This window comes from Triturus cristatus, chromosome 4_1 (assembly GCF_964204655.1).
Source record: "Triturus cristatus chromosome 4_1, aTriCri1.1, whole genome shotgun sequence".
In the NCBI taxonomy this organism is placed as follows: Eukaryota; Metazoa; Chordata; class Amphibia; order Caudata; family Salamandridae; genus Triturus; species Triturus cristatus.
In genome coordinates, this window is record NC_140585.1 from 53,319,618 (window position 1) to 53,336,413 (window position 16,796).

Sequence of the window (16,796 nt, forward strand, 5' to 3'; positions counted from 1 at the left end):
AAGTTCTTCTTAAGGACATAAGTGTGAAAGATGGCAACTGTTCCCCCAGTCGAACCCTTCTTAGTGGATGGCCCGCCATCTCGCAGGTCGTCTAGTGGAAGGACTGGTTGGAGCATCTCGAGAATTACTTTGTGGCGGTGGACCTAAAACCCGAACGTCAACGGCCTATGTTGCTGCACTGGGTGGTCCGGCGATTCACAAGCTAGGAAAATCGGTGGTGGAGGCTGGTCCACCCCACACGTATGCCACACTCAACTGCCCTGACCACACACTTCGAACCTCTGGCCAATTCAGACTACGAACGTTTTCTACTATGCCAAGCACGGCAACTTCCCGAGGAGTCGGTGGACACTTTCTACGCCCGTGTGAAGGAGCTGGCGAGCACGTGCACTTTGCCAGATGCTAATGATGAAATAAGGGCACACTTCATTCAGGGGTGTGCGTCCGTCAAACTACGAGAGCACATACTCCAAACCCCGGGAAATTCCATGGCCGACATATTAACAATGGGACGGTCTAAAGAATTGTCGAAGGTGCGCGCTGCGCACATGGAAGCAGCACTTCAACGGCAGGTGAAAATGGAACCTGTGAATGCAGTGGTGACCAAGCAAATCGCGAAGTCTCTCCCGAAGAAACTGGAGCGCAGCAAGCCACCAATGACCAGGACTTGCTATATGTGTGGGGGGGTTTACCCTCAACAGGGCCCATGCCCTGTGCAAGGAAAGATATGTTTAGTGTACAACAAACTACACCATTTGGCAAAAGTGTGCCGCTCTGCTCCGTGAAGACGACAGCGGACACGACGGGGTCGGAAGAGGAGGACATGGATGATGATGACGTTGAGGGAGCGGTCCATGTCATTCATGCCATGTTAGTGAGGGGTGTCCCACAGAGTAGCCTAAGGACAGAGGGGCGATGGTATTGCCCACTGGAAATGGAAAGGTTAATAAATACAGGTCATGACCGGACATCCAGGTCAGAACGATACACACACACCAAAATGCCTGACGGAGTGTTTATTCTTGCTGCGGCCCGCACACATAGTCCCAGGTGCTCGTGCAGCCTTGCATGCATTATCTGTCTGCAGGACAGAACAGAGGCCAAAGGACAGGTAAACCAGGGAGCAGACAAAGGTGCAGCAGTAGCATTATAAGCCTAGTGAGAAGATAACACTGAGTATGGTGCTGGAAAGGACCTGCCGTGTGTCTCCATGAAAGAAAGTCTCTCTTATGTCATATACGGCATTGTCCGTCCCACAAGCTTACTTTACTCAGTCTCTGCTCTCCAGAGATGCAAACATGGTACAGCAGCACCATCTGCTGGTATGTCAGAGAACATCACCCTCTGAAGCTCTTGTTACCTGCTGTCCTGTCCCACTCTCTGCTTTGAGTGTGAGCAGAATATACAAGTATATGCCGAAGGAAGCAGCCTGACCTGCAGCCCCGCTTTCTGGAAACAGAAGTAAGTCATGCAATGAAGACTACCCCAGTGCCACACATGCCCAGGCCTACCTGACATCTCCCTTGTGCTTCCCACGGAGCTCAGAGGATCGAAGGGTGTACAGGAAGGCCGGCACGCCTGTCACCGTGCACAGCGGCACCAACACAGCCGCAGTGGCCTTCGAGGCACGATAACGACTGGTGGGCTTCTCCAGCACACCCCGGCACCGCCTCTCATTCTCAGGGGACAGGCAGCTCCAGATGGGGTTGCTCCCGTGTCTTGTCCCATCTGTACCCTCAGTGGTCACTGGACTGGAGGCAGCTGAGGCACACCAGCGAGTAAGAGCTGGCTTCAGTGTCTGGTGGGCACGACACAGTGCAGGCAGCATGGTCCCCTAGCTGTACTGGAAACAGAAACAGAAGAGGGTGAATGGGGAACTCATAGGAATCCAGACCAGAAACATGTATCTCTGGAGACAAATAAATATTTACCATCAGAGGAGTCTTTATTCAGGCACACTAATCTCTACTGGAAGAGAAGCCCTTCATTCATACACTTATCCGTAGTGGAAGAGAGGCCCTTTATTCAAGCACACTAATCTCTACAGGAAGAGAGGCAATTTATTCATACACTCATCTCTACTGGAAGAGAGGCCCTTCATTCTTACACTCATCCGTAGTGGAAGAGAGGCCCTTTATTCAAGCACACTAATCTCTACTGGAAGAGAAGCCCTTTATTCATACACTCATCCTTAGTGGAAGAGAGGCCCTTTATTCAAGCACACTAATCCGTACTGGAAGAGAAGCACTTTATGCATACACTCATCTCTACTGGAAGAGAAGCCCTTCATTCTTACACTCATCCGTAGTGGAAGAGAGGCCCTTTATTCAAGCACACTCATCTCTACTGGAAGAGAGTCTTTTATTCATACACTCATCCGTACTGGAAGAGAAGCCCTAAATTCATACACTCATCCGTACTGGAAGAGAAGCCCTTTATTCATACAATCATCCGTACTGGAAGAAAAACCTTTTGTTCATACACTCAACCCTACTGGAAGAAAAGCCCTTTATTCATACAGTCATCTCTACTGGAAAGAGGCCCTTTATTCATACACTCATCCGTACTGGAAGAGAGGCGCTTTATTCATACACTCATCTCTACTGGCGGGGAAGCCCTTTATTCATACACTCATCCATACTGGAATAAAAGCCCTTTATTCATACACTCATCTCTACTGGAAGAGAGGCCCTTTATTCATACACTCATCTCTACTGGAAGAGAGGCCCTTTATTCATACAATCATCCGTACTGGAAGAAAAGCCCTTTTGTTCATACACTCAACTCTACTGGAAGAGAAGCCCTTTATTCATACACTCATCTGTACTGGAAGAGAAGCCCTTTTTTCATACACTCATCTCTACTGGAAGAGAAGCCCTTTATTCACACAATCATCAGTACTGGCAGCGAAGCCCTTTATTCATACACTCATCTCCACTGGCAAAGAAACCCTTTATTCATACACTCATCCGTACTGGAATAAAAACCCTTTATTCACACACTCATCTCTACTGAGAGGCCCTTTATTCATACACTCATCCGTACTGAAAGTGAAGCCCTTTATTCAAACAATCACCCATACTGGGAGAAAAGACCTCTTGTTCATACACTCAACTCTACTGGAAAAGAAGCCCTTTAGTCATACAGTCATCTCTACTGGAAAAGAGGCCCTTTATTCATACACTCATCCATATTAGAAGAGAAGCCCTTTTTTCATACACTAATCTCTACTGGAAGAAAAGCCTTTTATTCATACATTCATCTGTACTGGCAGAGAAGCTCTTTATTCATACACTCATCTCTATTGGAAGAGAGGCCCTTTATTCATACACTCATCTCTACTGGAAGAAAGGCCCTTTATTCATACACTCATCCGTACTGGAAGAGCAGCCTTTTTTTCATTTACTCATCTGTACTGGAAGAGAAGCTCTTTATTCATACACTCATACATACTGGCAGAGAAGCCATTTATTCATACACTCATCTCTACTGGAAGAGTGGCCCTTTATTCATACACTCATCTCTAATGGAAGAAAGGGCCTTTATTCATACACTCATCCGTACTGGAAGAGAAGCCCTTTATGCATATACTCACCTGTAGTGGAAAAAAACCCTTTATTCATACACTCAACTCTACTGGAATCGAGGCCCTTTATTCATACACTCATCTCTACTGGAAGAGAGGCCCTTTATTCATACACTCATCTCTAATGGAAGAAAGGGCCTTTATTCATACACTCATCCGTACTGGAAGAGAAGCCCTTTATGCATACACTCACCTGTAGTGGAAAAAAACCCTTTATTCATACACTCAACTCTACTGGAATCGAGGCCCTTTATTCATACACTCATCTATACTGGAAGAGAGGCCCTTTATTCATACACTCATCCGTACTGGAATAAAAGCCCTTTATCCATACACTCCTCTCTACTGGAAGAGAGGCCCCTTTATTCATACATTCATCTCTACTGGAAGAGAAGCCCTTTATTCATACACTCATCCATTTTTTTTTGTTTCAATATCTTTATTGGTATTTTACATTAACATGACTCTCATCGTCAATTCGTACAGATATGTTTGGAATCTGACATCGGAGATACAAACCCATGGTCAGAGTAGTAGTATATCGCACAATAATATTTAAACAACACAATATGCTGTACACCAATACAAACAATTATATCTTACATGAGAATATGTGCCAATGCCTCTGCAAGCCATTGCTCACAGTGTAATTGCATCATGCTTTTATCAAATAGTGTCGTTGCTGTTCACGTCGTTCACTTGACACAACTCATCTAAGCAGCCCTGACAGGGTTTCGCGCGTACGCGCTGTATGCCTACAAACTGTGACAATCGGACCTATTGTCTATTCCCTGCTTAATAGGAGATGGGACTTATGTGACGGTAGAGCATAGGTAGTAATCACCCATTAACACCAATAAATCTAATTTTCAAAAAACATTCAATATAAACTGAAACTTTAAACCTATAAAACATATTTCATGCACTCATCCATACTGGCAGAGAAGCCCTTAATTCATACACTCATCTCTACTGGAAGAGAGGATCTTTATTCAAACACTCATCTCTAGTGGAAGAAAGGCCATTTATTCATACACTTATCTCCACTGGAAAAAAGGCCCTTTATTCATAGACTCACTCGTAATGGAATAAAAGCCCTTTATTCATACACTCATCTCAACTGGACGAGAGGCCCTTTATTCATACACTCATTAGTACAGGAATAAACGCCCTTTATTCATACACTGATGTCTACTGGCGGAGAAGTCCTTTATTCATACACTCATCCGTACTGGAATAAAAGCCCTTTATTCATACACTCATCTCTACTGGAAGAGAAGCCCTTTATTCATACACTCATCAATACTGGTAGAGAAGCCCTTTATTCATACACTGATCTCTACTGGCGGAGACGTCCTTTATTCATACACGTATCCGTGCTGGAATAAAAGCCCTTTATTCATACACTCATCTCAACTGTAAGAGAGGCCCTTTATTCATACACTCATCCGTACTGGAAGAGCAGCCCTTTTTTCATTTACTCATATGTACTGGAAGAGAAGCTCTTTATTCATACACTCATCTCTACTGGAAGGGAAGCCCTTTATTCATACACTCATCCGTATTGGCAGAGAATCCCTTTATTCATACACTCATCTCTACTGGCGGAGAAGTCCTTTATTCATACACGTATCCGTGCTGGAATAAAAGCCCTTTATTCATACACTCATCTCAACTGTAAGAGAGGCCCTTTATTCATACACTCATCCGTACTTGAAGAGCAGCCCTTTTTTCATCTACTCATCTGTACTGGAAGAGAAGCTCTTTATTCATACACTCATACATACTGGCAGAGAAGCCCTTTATTCATACACTCATCTCTACTGGAAGAGTGGCCCTTTATTCATACACTCATCTCTAGTGGAAGAAAGGCCCTTTATTCGTACACTCATCCGTACTGGAAGAGAAGCCCTTTATGCATACACTCACCTGTAGTGGAAGAAAACCCCTTTATTCATACACTCAACTCTACTGGAATCGAGGCCCTTTATTCATACACTCATCTCTACTGGAAGAGAGGCCCTTTATTCATACACTCATCCGTACTGGAATAAAAGCCCTTTATCCATACACTCCTCTCTACTGGAAGAGAGGCCCCTTTATTCATACATTCATCTCTACTGGAAGAGAAGCCCTTTATTCATACACTCATCCATTTTTTTTTGTTTCAATATCTTTATTGGTATTTTACATTAACATGACTCTCATCGTCAATTCGTACAGATATGTTTGGAATCTGACATCGGAGATACAAACCCATGGTCAGAGTAGTAGTATATCGCACAATAATATTTAAACAACACAATATGCTGTACACCAATACAAACAATTATATCTTACATGAGAATATGTGCCAATGCCTCTGCAAGCCATTGCTCACAGTGTAATTGCATCATGCTTTTATCAAATAGTGTTGTTGTTGTTCATGTCGTTCACTTGACACAACTCATCTAAGCAGCCCTGACAGGGTTTCGCGCGTACGCGCTGTATGCCTACAAACTGTGACAATCGGACCTATTGTCTATTCCCTGCTTAATAGGAGATGGGACTTATGTGACGGTAGAGCATAGGTAGTAATCACCCATTAACACCAATAAATCTAATTTTCAAAAAACATTCAATATAAACTGAAACTTAAAACCTATAAAACATATGTCATGCACTCATCCATACTGGCAGAGAAGCCCTTAATTCATACACTCATCTCTACTGGAAGAGAGGATCTTTATTCAAACACTCATCTCTAGTGGAAGAAAGGCCATTTATTCATACACTTATCTCCACTGGAAAAGAGGCCCTTTATTCATAGACTCACTCGTAATGGAATAAAAGCCCTTTATTCACACACTCATCTCAACTGGACGAGAGGCCCTTTATTCATACACTCATTAGTACAGGAATAAACGCCCTTTATTCATACACTGATGTCTACTGGCGGAGAAGTCCTTTATTCATACACTCATCCGTACTGGAATAAAAGCCCTTTATTCATACACTCATCTCTACTGGAAGAGAAGCCCTTTATTCATACACTCATCAATACTGGCAGAGAAGCCCTTTATTCATACACTGATCTCTACTGGCGGAGACGTCCTTTATTCATACACGGATCCGTGCTGGAATAAAAGCCCTTTATTCATACACTCATCTCAACTGTAAGAGAGGCCCTTTATTCATACACTCATCCGTACTGGAAGAGCAGCCCTTTTTTCATTTACTCATATGTACTGGAAGAGAAGCTCTTTATTCATACACTCATACATACTGGCAGAGAAGCCCTTTATTCATACACTCATCTCTACTGGAAGAGTGGCCCTTTATTCATACACTCATCTCTAGTGGAAGAAAGGCCCTTTATTCGTACACTCATCCGTACTGGAAGAGAAGCCCTTTATGCATACACTCACCTGTAGTGGAAGAAAACCCCTTTATTCATACACTCAACTCTACTGGAATCGAGGCCCTTTATTCATACACTCATCTATACTGGAAGAGAGGCCCTTTATTCATACACTCATCCGTACTGGAATAAAAGCCCTTTATCCATACACTCCTCTCTACTGGAAGAGAGGCCCCTTTATTCATACATTCATCTCTACTGGAAGAGAAGCCCTTTATTCATACACTCATCCATTTTTTTTTGTTTCAATATCTTTATTGGTATTTTACAGTAACATGACTCTCATCGTCAATTCGTACAGATATGTTTGGAATCTGACATCGGAGATACAAACCCATGGTCAGAGTAGTAGTATATCGCACAATAATATTTAAACAACACAATATGCTGTACACCAATACAAACAATTATATCTTACATGAGAATATGTACCAATGCCTCTGCAAGCCATTGCTCACAGTGTAATTGCATCATGCTTTTATCAAATAGTGTCGTTGTTGTTCATGTCGTTCACTTGACACAACTCATCTAAGCAGCCCTGACAGGGTTTCGCGCGTACGCGCTGTATGCCTACAAACTGTGACAATCGGACCTATTGTCTATTCCCTGCTTAATAGGAGATGGGACTTATGTGACGGTAGAGCATAGGTAGTAATCACCCATTAACACCAATAAATCTAATTTTCAAAAAACATTCAATATAAACTGAAACTTAAAACTTATAAAACATATTTCATGCACTCATCCATACTGGCAGAGAAGCCCTTAATTCATACACTAATCTCTACTGGAAGAGAGGCCCTTTATTCAAACACTCATCTCTAGTGGAAGGAAAGACAATTATTCATACACTCATCCATACTGGAAGAGAAGCACTTTATACATACACTCATCTCTACTGGAAGAGAGGCCCTTTATTCATAAACTCACTCATAATGGAATAAAAGACCTTTATTCATACACTCATCTCAACTGGAGGAGAGGCCCTTTATTCATACACTCATCTCTACTGGAAGAGAGGCCCTTTATTCATACACTCATCCATACTGGAATAAACGCCCTTTATTCATACACTGATCTCTACTGGCGGAGAAGTCCTTTATTCATACACTCAACTCTACTGAAAGAGAAGCCCTTTATTCATACACTCATGTCTACTGGAAAAGATGCCCTTTATTCATACACTAATTTCTACTGGTAGAGGTGTTGTTTATTCAGACGCCCTCAACACCACTGGCAGAGGAGCCCTTTTTTTCAAACGCACTCACTTCTACTGGTGAAGGAGACCTTTATTCATGCATTCATCTTTACTGGTGGAGGAGCCCTTTATTCAGACACAATCAACGCAACTAGTGGAGGAGCCCTATTTTCAAACGCACTCACGTCTACTGGTGGAGGAGCCCTTTATTCAAACACACTCACATCCACTAGTGGAGGAGCCCTATATTCAAACGCACTCCCTTCTACTGGTGGAGGAGCTCTTTATTCATACACTCATCTCTACTAGTGGAGGAGCCCTTTATTCAGACGCACTCAACGCAACTGGTGGAGGAGCCCTTTATTCATACACACTCACTTCTATTGGTGGAGGTGACCTTTATTCATACGCACTCACTTCTACTGGTGGAGGAGCCCTTTATTCATACACTCATCTCTACTAGTGGAGGAGCCCTTTATTCAGACGCACTCGCATCCACTAGTGGAGCAGCCCTATATTCAAACGCAGTCACGTCTACTGGTGGAGGAGACCTTTATTCATACACTCATCGCTACTAGTGGAGGAGCCCTTTATTCAGACGCACTCGCATCCACTAGTGGAGCAGCCCTTTATTCAGACGCACTCAACGCAACTGGTGGAGGTGCCCTTTATTCATACACACTCACTTCTATTGGTGGAGGTGCCCTTTATTCATATGAACTCACTTCTATTGGTGAAGGAGCCCTTTATTCATACACACTCACTTCTATTGGTGGAGGAGCCCTTTATTCATACACACTCACTTCTATTGGTGGAGGTGCCCTCTATTCATATGCACTCACTTCTATTGGTGGAGGTACCCTTTATTCATATGCACTCACTTCTACTGGTGGAGGAGGCCTTCATTCATTCACACCCACCTTGACTGGTGGAGAAGCCCTTTATGAAACTGCACTATTACTCGCAAGGCTATCCTGGTGCTGAGCAGGTGTGTGTGCCTAGCCCTGCCTGTGCTAGGCTGGTTAATTGAAAAGCCAGATAATCCGCTTCTTGCGGAATACAAGAAGAGATGAGGAGGCTCTGAAGTGGTGTGGAAGGCCGTTCCACGCTTTTGGATCAATGCAAGAGAACGCTTGTCTGATCTGGTTCTGTGTATGCGAGGGATGTGTATGAGTAGGAGTTCTGTGGAGCCGTGGTGGCTGGGTGGTTGGTGGAAGAAGATGTGACTGTTCAGGTAAGTGGGACCTAAGTTGTGTTGTGCCTTGAATGAATGTCTGAGAAGTTTCAAATAAGTGTGTATGAGTATCACGAGCAAGTGGAGCTCCTTCAGGTATAGTTTGATGTAAGTTCTGCGTGAGAGATTGAGGATGAGTCTGGCTGCCTAGTTCTGGATGGTTCGTAGACCTCTAGGGAGTTGCTTGGTGATCCGAGTGTACAGGGGGCTTCCTTAGTCCAATTTGCTGGTGACTAGGGCATGAGTGACAGTTTTTCTAGTGTTGCTTGGGAGCGATTTGAAGATCTTCCTCAGCATCTTCAGGGTTTGGAAGCAGGATGCAGTGAAGACGCTGACTTTTGCTGTCATGTCCAGTTTGCTGTTGATGGTTATTCTGAGGTTCATGGCTAGGATGCTGGGTCTGAGTTCAGCCGGCCACCAGCAGTTCCATAGTGAGGTGTTCTTGCCAAAGATCACTATTTCTGTTTTATCAGTAGTGAGCTTGAGAAAGTTGGCTTTCATCCAGTTAGCAGCTTCAGTCATGCAGGCGATGAACTTGTTTCTTGTGTTGGTGGTTTTATCCGAGAGGGAGAGTATGAGTTGCGTGTCATCAGTGTAGGAGAGGATGTTGATATCATGGGCACGGCTAACGTTAGCCAGAGGGATCATGTCTGCATTGAAGACGGTGGGGCTGAGCAATGAACCTTGAGGCACTCTGCAGATTAGTTTAAGAGCTTCTGAGAAGTATGGTATCAGGCTGACAGCTTGGGTTCTAACCTGTAAGAAGGAGCAGATCCAACAGAGAGCAGGTCCTTGGATGCCAATATTGGGCAGGCGCCTGATGAGGATGGGGTGTGAGTCTGTGTCAAATGCTGCAGTGGGGTCCGTCAGAATGAGGTCTGGTGTGTCTCCTCTGTCAAGGAGCATGGGGATGTCATCTGTGGCGGCGATGAGTACTGTTTCTGTGCTGTGGTTGGGCCTGAATCTGGTCTGCATGGCACAGAGGAGCTGGTGGTTGCTAAGGAGGTTGTTGAGGCACTGGTTGGTTGGTTTTTCCAAGAACTTTGCTGATCGGATGGAGATAGGTCTGTAGTTGGAAAGCAAGGTTGCACCAGCGGATGGTTTTTTGAGCAGGGGCATGACTGTGGCAATTTTCCAGGTGTCTGGGAATGTGGGAGTCGATGGAGGCAAAGAGGATGGGTCGTTTGGTGAAGGCATTGTGGGGGCAAGGGTCGGATGGGGCCTTTGAATAGATGGTCCTCTTGGTAGAAGCGATTTCCATGGTTGTGACAGTGGGCCATGTGATCAGGCACTCGCTTCTGCTGGTGCAGGAGCCCTTTATTCATATGCAGTCTCCTCTACTGGGGTGGGGTCCTTTGCTCCTAGACACTCCCATCTACTGATGAAGTAGCTTTTTGTTCCTGGACACTCACACCTATTGATGGAGGAGGCTTCTGATCCTGAACACATACATCTACTGATGAAGGGGCTCTTCATTCATACACTCATCTCTACTGATGGAAAATCCCTATGATCTTGAAAATTCATAACCTACCAATGGAGAAGCCCTTTCATCCTGGACACTCACACCTTTTGACAGATGTGCTAACACAAACAAGTATCACAGAATATCAGCCCCTTTCACATGGTCACCAGATGAGTAGCAGAATGATAACCCCTGAACAGGTGGGTTTCCAGCTGGAGTTTGGAGCCTTTACGTAACTGATGCCCATTACGGGGAGTAAAAACACCCTGACCATCAGTGGCAGATGTAGGCACTTTATTTGGAGGGTGAAGGTAGAAGTGCCTCACAAGCATGGATCGGCACAAAGCCAAACTCCTCTAATGCCCCTTTTCCTCCCTCACATGGTGGCAAATGTTTAGAGTTGGCAGATCTGTATGGATGAGGAGCTCTTTGATTGTGAACACTCATATTTATTGGTTGTGGAGAAATATAATCCAGGAGACTTCCGCCCAATAATGGAGGGCCCGTCGATCCTGGGCACACATATGAATTAGGAGAAGAAATACTGTTTTCTTAGGTCAAACACAAATGCAAAGGAACATATGCACGATGTAGTTGGTATTCAGATGTACTAAATACTGGTTACAATTTGTGACAAGTATTTTTGCGACTAGTACTGGATTTCACAAACCGAACTATCTACTAATAGGTTGGTTCATTAAAAATTCGGACTCAGAGTAAGTCCTTGTTGGACATAGCCCTTCTTAGGGGATTTCCCTACATGTTTTTGCTTTTTCTCCTCCTGGTTTTGGGTGATTCTCTTTTTGTGGCCTTATGACTCTGGGGGCTTTCCCACTCTAATGTGAATGCACACACGCCCATCCGATCCATGCTAGGAAGTGGTGCTTACTTGATTGTTTTAGGTGCTATACCTGTGAGTGCCCTGTTAAAAGGTACACCACATACCCAGGGCAGGTACTGCACTGGCTAATGGTGAGACGCAGCACTGATTGTGCCAACCACAAGAATAGCCTTTCCAACATGTATCAAGCCTGCCATTGCAGGCCAGTGAGTGCGCATTTGACCTTGTGCTCAGGGTGGCATTTCGAAACCAGTAGCCAATGCTGAGCAGGCAGCTCACTACCATTAGGACACCCATAGGAAAAGACCTGAGGGGTGAAGCAAGTGGTAGTTGAAACACAGGGATGGTACACATGGGTGTTCCCTGCAAGAACCCCCTTGTGGGTTTCCCTATCTAGGAGGTCGGCTCTTCCAAAGGGACAACACCTGGGTTGCTGATTCTCTTAACTGGCCTTACGCCTCTAGGCACTTTCTCACTAAATGCAGTGTAAAAGTGCACACAGCTTTCCAACACGTTAGGAAGTGGTGCTTACCTGATGTTTTTAAACATGCCTCAAGCCTATGGGTGCGCATCTGTGAGGTTTTCTAACATATGTCTAGCCTGCCATTGCAGCCTGTGTGCACAGTTGCACTATTGCTCAGGAAGGCCTTTCCTAAGCACTGGCCAATCCCGAGGGAATCTTTCACTACCACTAGGGTATCTCCAGGGTAAGTCTTAAGGGGTTAAGCAAGTAGTAGGTGAAAGGCAGGTACCCATGTGTGATCCCTGCCCAGGTGGTGAAGAATACCCATGCGTGTTTTCACTACCTATGAGGTTCGCTCTTCCCATAGGTTAACATGGGGGAGTAGTTAAAATGATTCCCCACTGCAAAAGTGGCTTACAGTGGAGCAGCCTCATAATGTTTCATATCATTGGATTCTCAATGACAAACCCTCTCCTGTGGAAAAGAAGGATTTGTCATTAAGAGCTTAGAAATGCCACTTCTAGAAAGTGGGCATTTCTCTGCTCTCAAACTCTTTGTGTGCCTTTTAGTTTGACTCCAGTCCACACTGGACGCTGGGGAAGCACAACTGTGCATTCCCCAGTGACGGCTCTAAACAATGGGCATGCAACTGGAACGACATACCTCTGCCATTTGAGGGCCTGGTTGGATAGATTGGAGGGAGAGGTTTTGACACTTGGCCTCTGGGAGCCAGATCATGGCCCCACTAAAGATTAAGATCTACATTCCACTGCTCCATGGCAGACAGGACTGAAATGTAGGAGAGACATCTATAGTTCAAAGGAAAACCCTCTGAACAACCCCCAATTCAAAGGCACACTACAGTATAACTACTGGTGTCATACTTCAGCAGGGTAAAGATACACTTGTAGGGACGCGGGACTGGAGATCCTGTGACTGCATGGTGCACACTGCCAGAGGAATCTGTTGGGGACAAGGAGGATTACTGCCACTGGAGGGTACCATGCACCCTTCCTGAAAAGTCGCTGTCCTAGGCTGACTACCTGCTGATGGCACCCTGAAGTTTGCTCTCCAACGGCTTGTTTGTTTTCCCTCTGATCTCTTGTGGAGGCGTCAGGGACATCAAAGACCACCTGTGAGAGACCTACACCGTCTAGTTGTGATATCTGAGAGCCGTTGTAGGAAAGTGCCCCTTTTTGCATGGTTACACACCCCCCCTCACTTTTTGCCTGACGCTTAATGCACTTTGACTTGGTGTGCCCTGTGTCACTCCAATCAGGTTCCCAGGGCCTGTGTTTTTTTCCAAAGCTGTACCTTTATACCCACAAGTGGCACATCTCTGGCCACAGGTAAGCCCCCTGTAAAAGGTACCATGGGTACCAAGGGCACGGTGACCAGGGAAGGCCTCTAAGGGCTACAGCACCTACTGTGCCATCCTTAGAGGTCCTGTACCATACCACAGACACACAGCCATTGCAGGCTGCGTGTTTTGGTGCAGAGAAAAGTGAAGAGTCGACATGGCACACATCCCTGTGTGTTATGTCTACAGCCCACTGCCAGTGGCCTAGGTAAGCCACCCCTATAGCAGGGGGCACTAGACCACAGGTGAGGGCACAGTTGCATGAGCACTGTACCCCCACAGTGTCTAAGTCCATTCTTCGACACTGTAAGTGCAGTAAAACCATAAAGAGTATATGGTCTGGGAGTTGGTCATTACGAACTCCCCAGCTCCATAATGGCTTCACTGAAACTGGGAAGTTTGGTAGCACACTACTCAGCACATTAAACCCACAGTGATGCCAGTGTGGGATTTAATGTAAAATGCACACAGAGGACATTTTAGAGATGCCCCCTGAAAAACAACCAGCCCTGGTGTGGATCCTGAATGGCTGCCCACCATTTGCCACCACCAGACAGGTTTCTGGACCCTGGGAAGAAAGCCTCTACTCTCTGGGTCCAGAGACAAAGCACATACTGGGCAGAGGAGTCATCCCTCCTCCCCCAGGATAGGCTGGGTCAACAAAGGGAAAGCTTCAAAGGCCTGCCACCTTTGTAAACTGTCCCTGTCTTTTGCTGCCTCAAGCAACTGGCTCCCACCAGTTCTGACCCCCACTTTGGGTGGGAAGATCGGCAGGAAAACGGAGGTAGGAGGGAGGTGTGCCCACCTTTGCCAACCCTAGCCCTAAGGTGGGGGAGGCAAGATGAAGCACACATCTCAGTCCCCTCCATCTTGGAGATGATGGGACCCAGTCACTCCACTGGACGGCGGCATGATAGGGGGTGTACTCCCCCCAAGGAAGGGACCCACTTGTCCCGACCTGAACACCCCTGTATTAGTATTTAGGGGCCACCCTGAAACTTGCCTAATCAGATTCGAGGAAGAAATCCTGCTTTATCTCCCATTTATCAATTGTTCCTTTTGTGTCCTCAGTGCGGCAGACCACCACTGCCCTCTTCTCACCCGGCCCGATGACTTTGAGGTACCAAGTAGTATTGCCCAGATCAGGCCTGGGTGGTGAAAATAATTTCCTGGGCTATGAAACGCTTCGGAGAGTAATCAGAAGTGGATCAAGAGACTGCGTAACCCCCCAACCCCACGTGCTTTGCAGAACTGGGCTGATACCGGAGGTACACTGTGGAATCCTTTGAACGACTATCGCCCTCAGCCCGCTTGTGCTCCGCATACCATGGGTGACCTTCCCGAGAAAAGATCAAACCCACATTTGTCGACTGCCGCCTAATTAGCCTCCTATCTACCCCCACGATCTTCCCTGGGACCCTGACTAAGTGTGACTCGGGCCATGATCAGCCTAGAATCAGAGGGGAAGGTTTTCTTCATCTCCAGCCAGTGGGTGTAGGGTAGTCGGAGTTAGCTGAATGTTGGAGGTGGGCTTGGGCCACTGAGGCCACATGTGCATTATCAACCGACCTGCCAGGTATCATTTGCACCGCATTACGGTGCTGTAGGAGAGTAGGATCTGTACTTATGTTGCCCCCACTTTTTTTCTGATGTTAACACTGGTTTCTGGCTATAGTCTGGCTGGGACCCTGCTAATCAGGGCCCCAGCCTCTCTATTCTCTCTAAACAACTTGGAGTGCATATTAGATGCACTAGTGATTGGATACTGTGGTACCTTATGAGTCCCTAGTATATGGTACCTTAGGTACCAAAGGCATAGGTACTTCACAGGCCAACCAGGGGCTGAAGCATGTATTATGCCACCCCTGGGAAGCAGACTAAATCTGACACCACAGGCCTGCTACTGCAGCCTGGGTGAGGAAGTGTTAGCACTCCTCACTGAGATATAGGTACACTATATCTCTACCTACACACACATATAAATCTATCAGTCACCCCTAAGGCAGGCCCTATCAATCCTGAGGGCAGGGTGCTTGGTTTCCATGTGAGGGGGTGCCTCTGCCTGGGCAGGGCCCCTCTGCAGCTCTCAGAGTCCATTCTATGTGGCTGTTGTGGATGCGGTTAAACCATATACTCTTAAGTGCATTATAACCTCGCGGTAAATGCTAACTCTGGGATGGCTGCATCAAAACATGTTGTGTTTGGTGTCAAACGCTTTGGAATCATACCCCCACACCAGTAACTGGTGTGGGAGTATGATCCCACCCTTCTAGAAGGATAGACATGTACCCACTGTGGAAACACGGTAGAATCCTGAAGAGCCCTGGTGTTAGAAAAAACCCCACTCCCACACCGGAAGGGTGGTAATGGGATTTTCCCGGACATACACTGTGGTAGCTTGGCTCGAGTGGTCAGGGGTCAGGCACCGTGTTAAGCATACGACATACCCACACAATAACCATGCGTGCATCCGTTCCAAAAACGACACTACACCTTAAAAGTTATGAAAATATCTTTCTTTATCTTTTTCTCTTAGTTGCTGATTAGATAAATAATAACACAATCACAATATACAAACTTTTTAAATAGTGCAGGTCAAATAAATACTGGCTTAATGATTCAATGAATAGGGGTGATCATAAATATTAGGCATAAATATAAATGCAATTCATACAGGCAATTAAATATTCTGAGGCAATAAATACTGTAAACCAATAAATATTGTGCATCAATAAATACTGTGGACCAATAAATACAGTGAAGCAATACATAGGTTAAATACAATAAATACAGTGCCTCCAATAAATAATTAAAAGCTGACAGTGACACTCATAGAATAAGATCACATTTGAGATTACTATGGGCTAATTTGGCCCAGGCACAGCTTGTGGGGATGTGGAAGGCTTGAGGGTGTCTACTCCCTGGCTTGGACAAGGCTGAGGCCTAAACTGAGGTAGATCAAGGGGGGAATACCAGAGACCTGGCTCTCTCACTCTATACAACCCCTCTAAATTAGTCTCAGCTCGCCCCTGGCACAGTCCAGCTGGTTCCAGCACCTCTCTAACCCCTAGAGTAGTCTCTTAGGATTCCACAGGGCCTTTGGCGCCCTCTACTCCACTTACTGCCCTTTTTCTGATGCTCCGACGCCGCTGGAGTCGTGTCGACGCCGTGAGGCGGATCCGGTTCGATGTCGGCGGCCTCGGCACAATGTCAGTTCCTGACGACGCCGGTAGGCGGCTCCGGCTCGAT

General features: G+C 45.8%; 1 protein-coding gene across 7 annotated transcripts in view; it reads right to left on the reverse strand.

Annotated features, from left to right (window-relative positions):
* LOC146839456 (mitochondrial coenzyme A diphosphatase NUDT8-like) overlaps positions 1-16,796 on the reverse strand; it is a 249,060-nt gene that overhangs the window by 171,310 nt on the left and 60,954 nt on the right. For 4 of the 7 annotated variants that reach the window (XM_085651505.1, XM_085651508.1, XM_085651506.1 and 1 more), the window contains exon 2: positions 1,512-1,843. In XM_085651505.1, the coding sequence (XP_085507631.1) occupies positions 1,512-1,828 (317 nt within the window). In that variant the 5' untranslated portion in view covers positions 1,829-1,843. The remainder of the gene's footprint in view (positions 1-1,511; positions 1,844-16,796) is intronic. The other 3 variants (XM_085651507.1, XM_085651512.1, XM_085651510.1) reach the window with 1 other exon arrangement.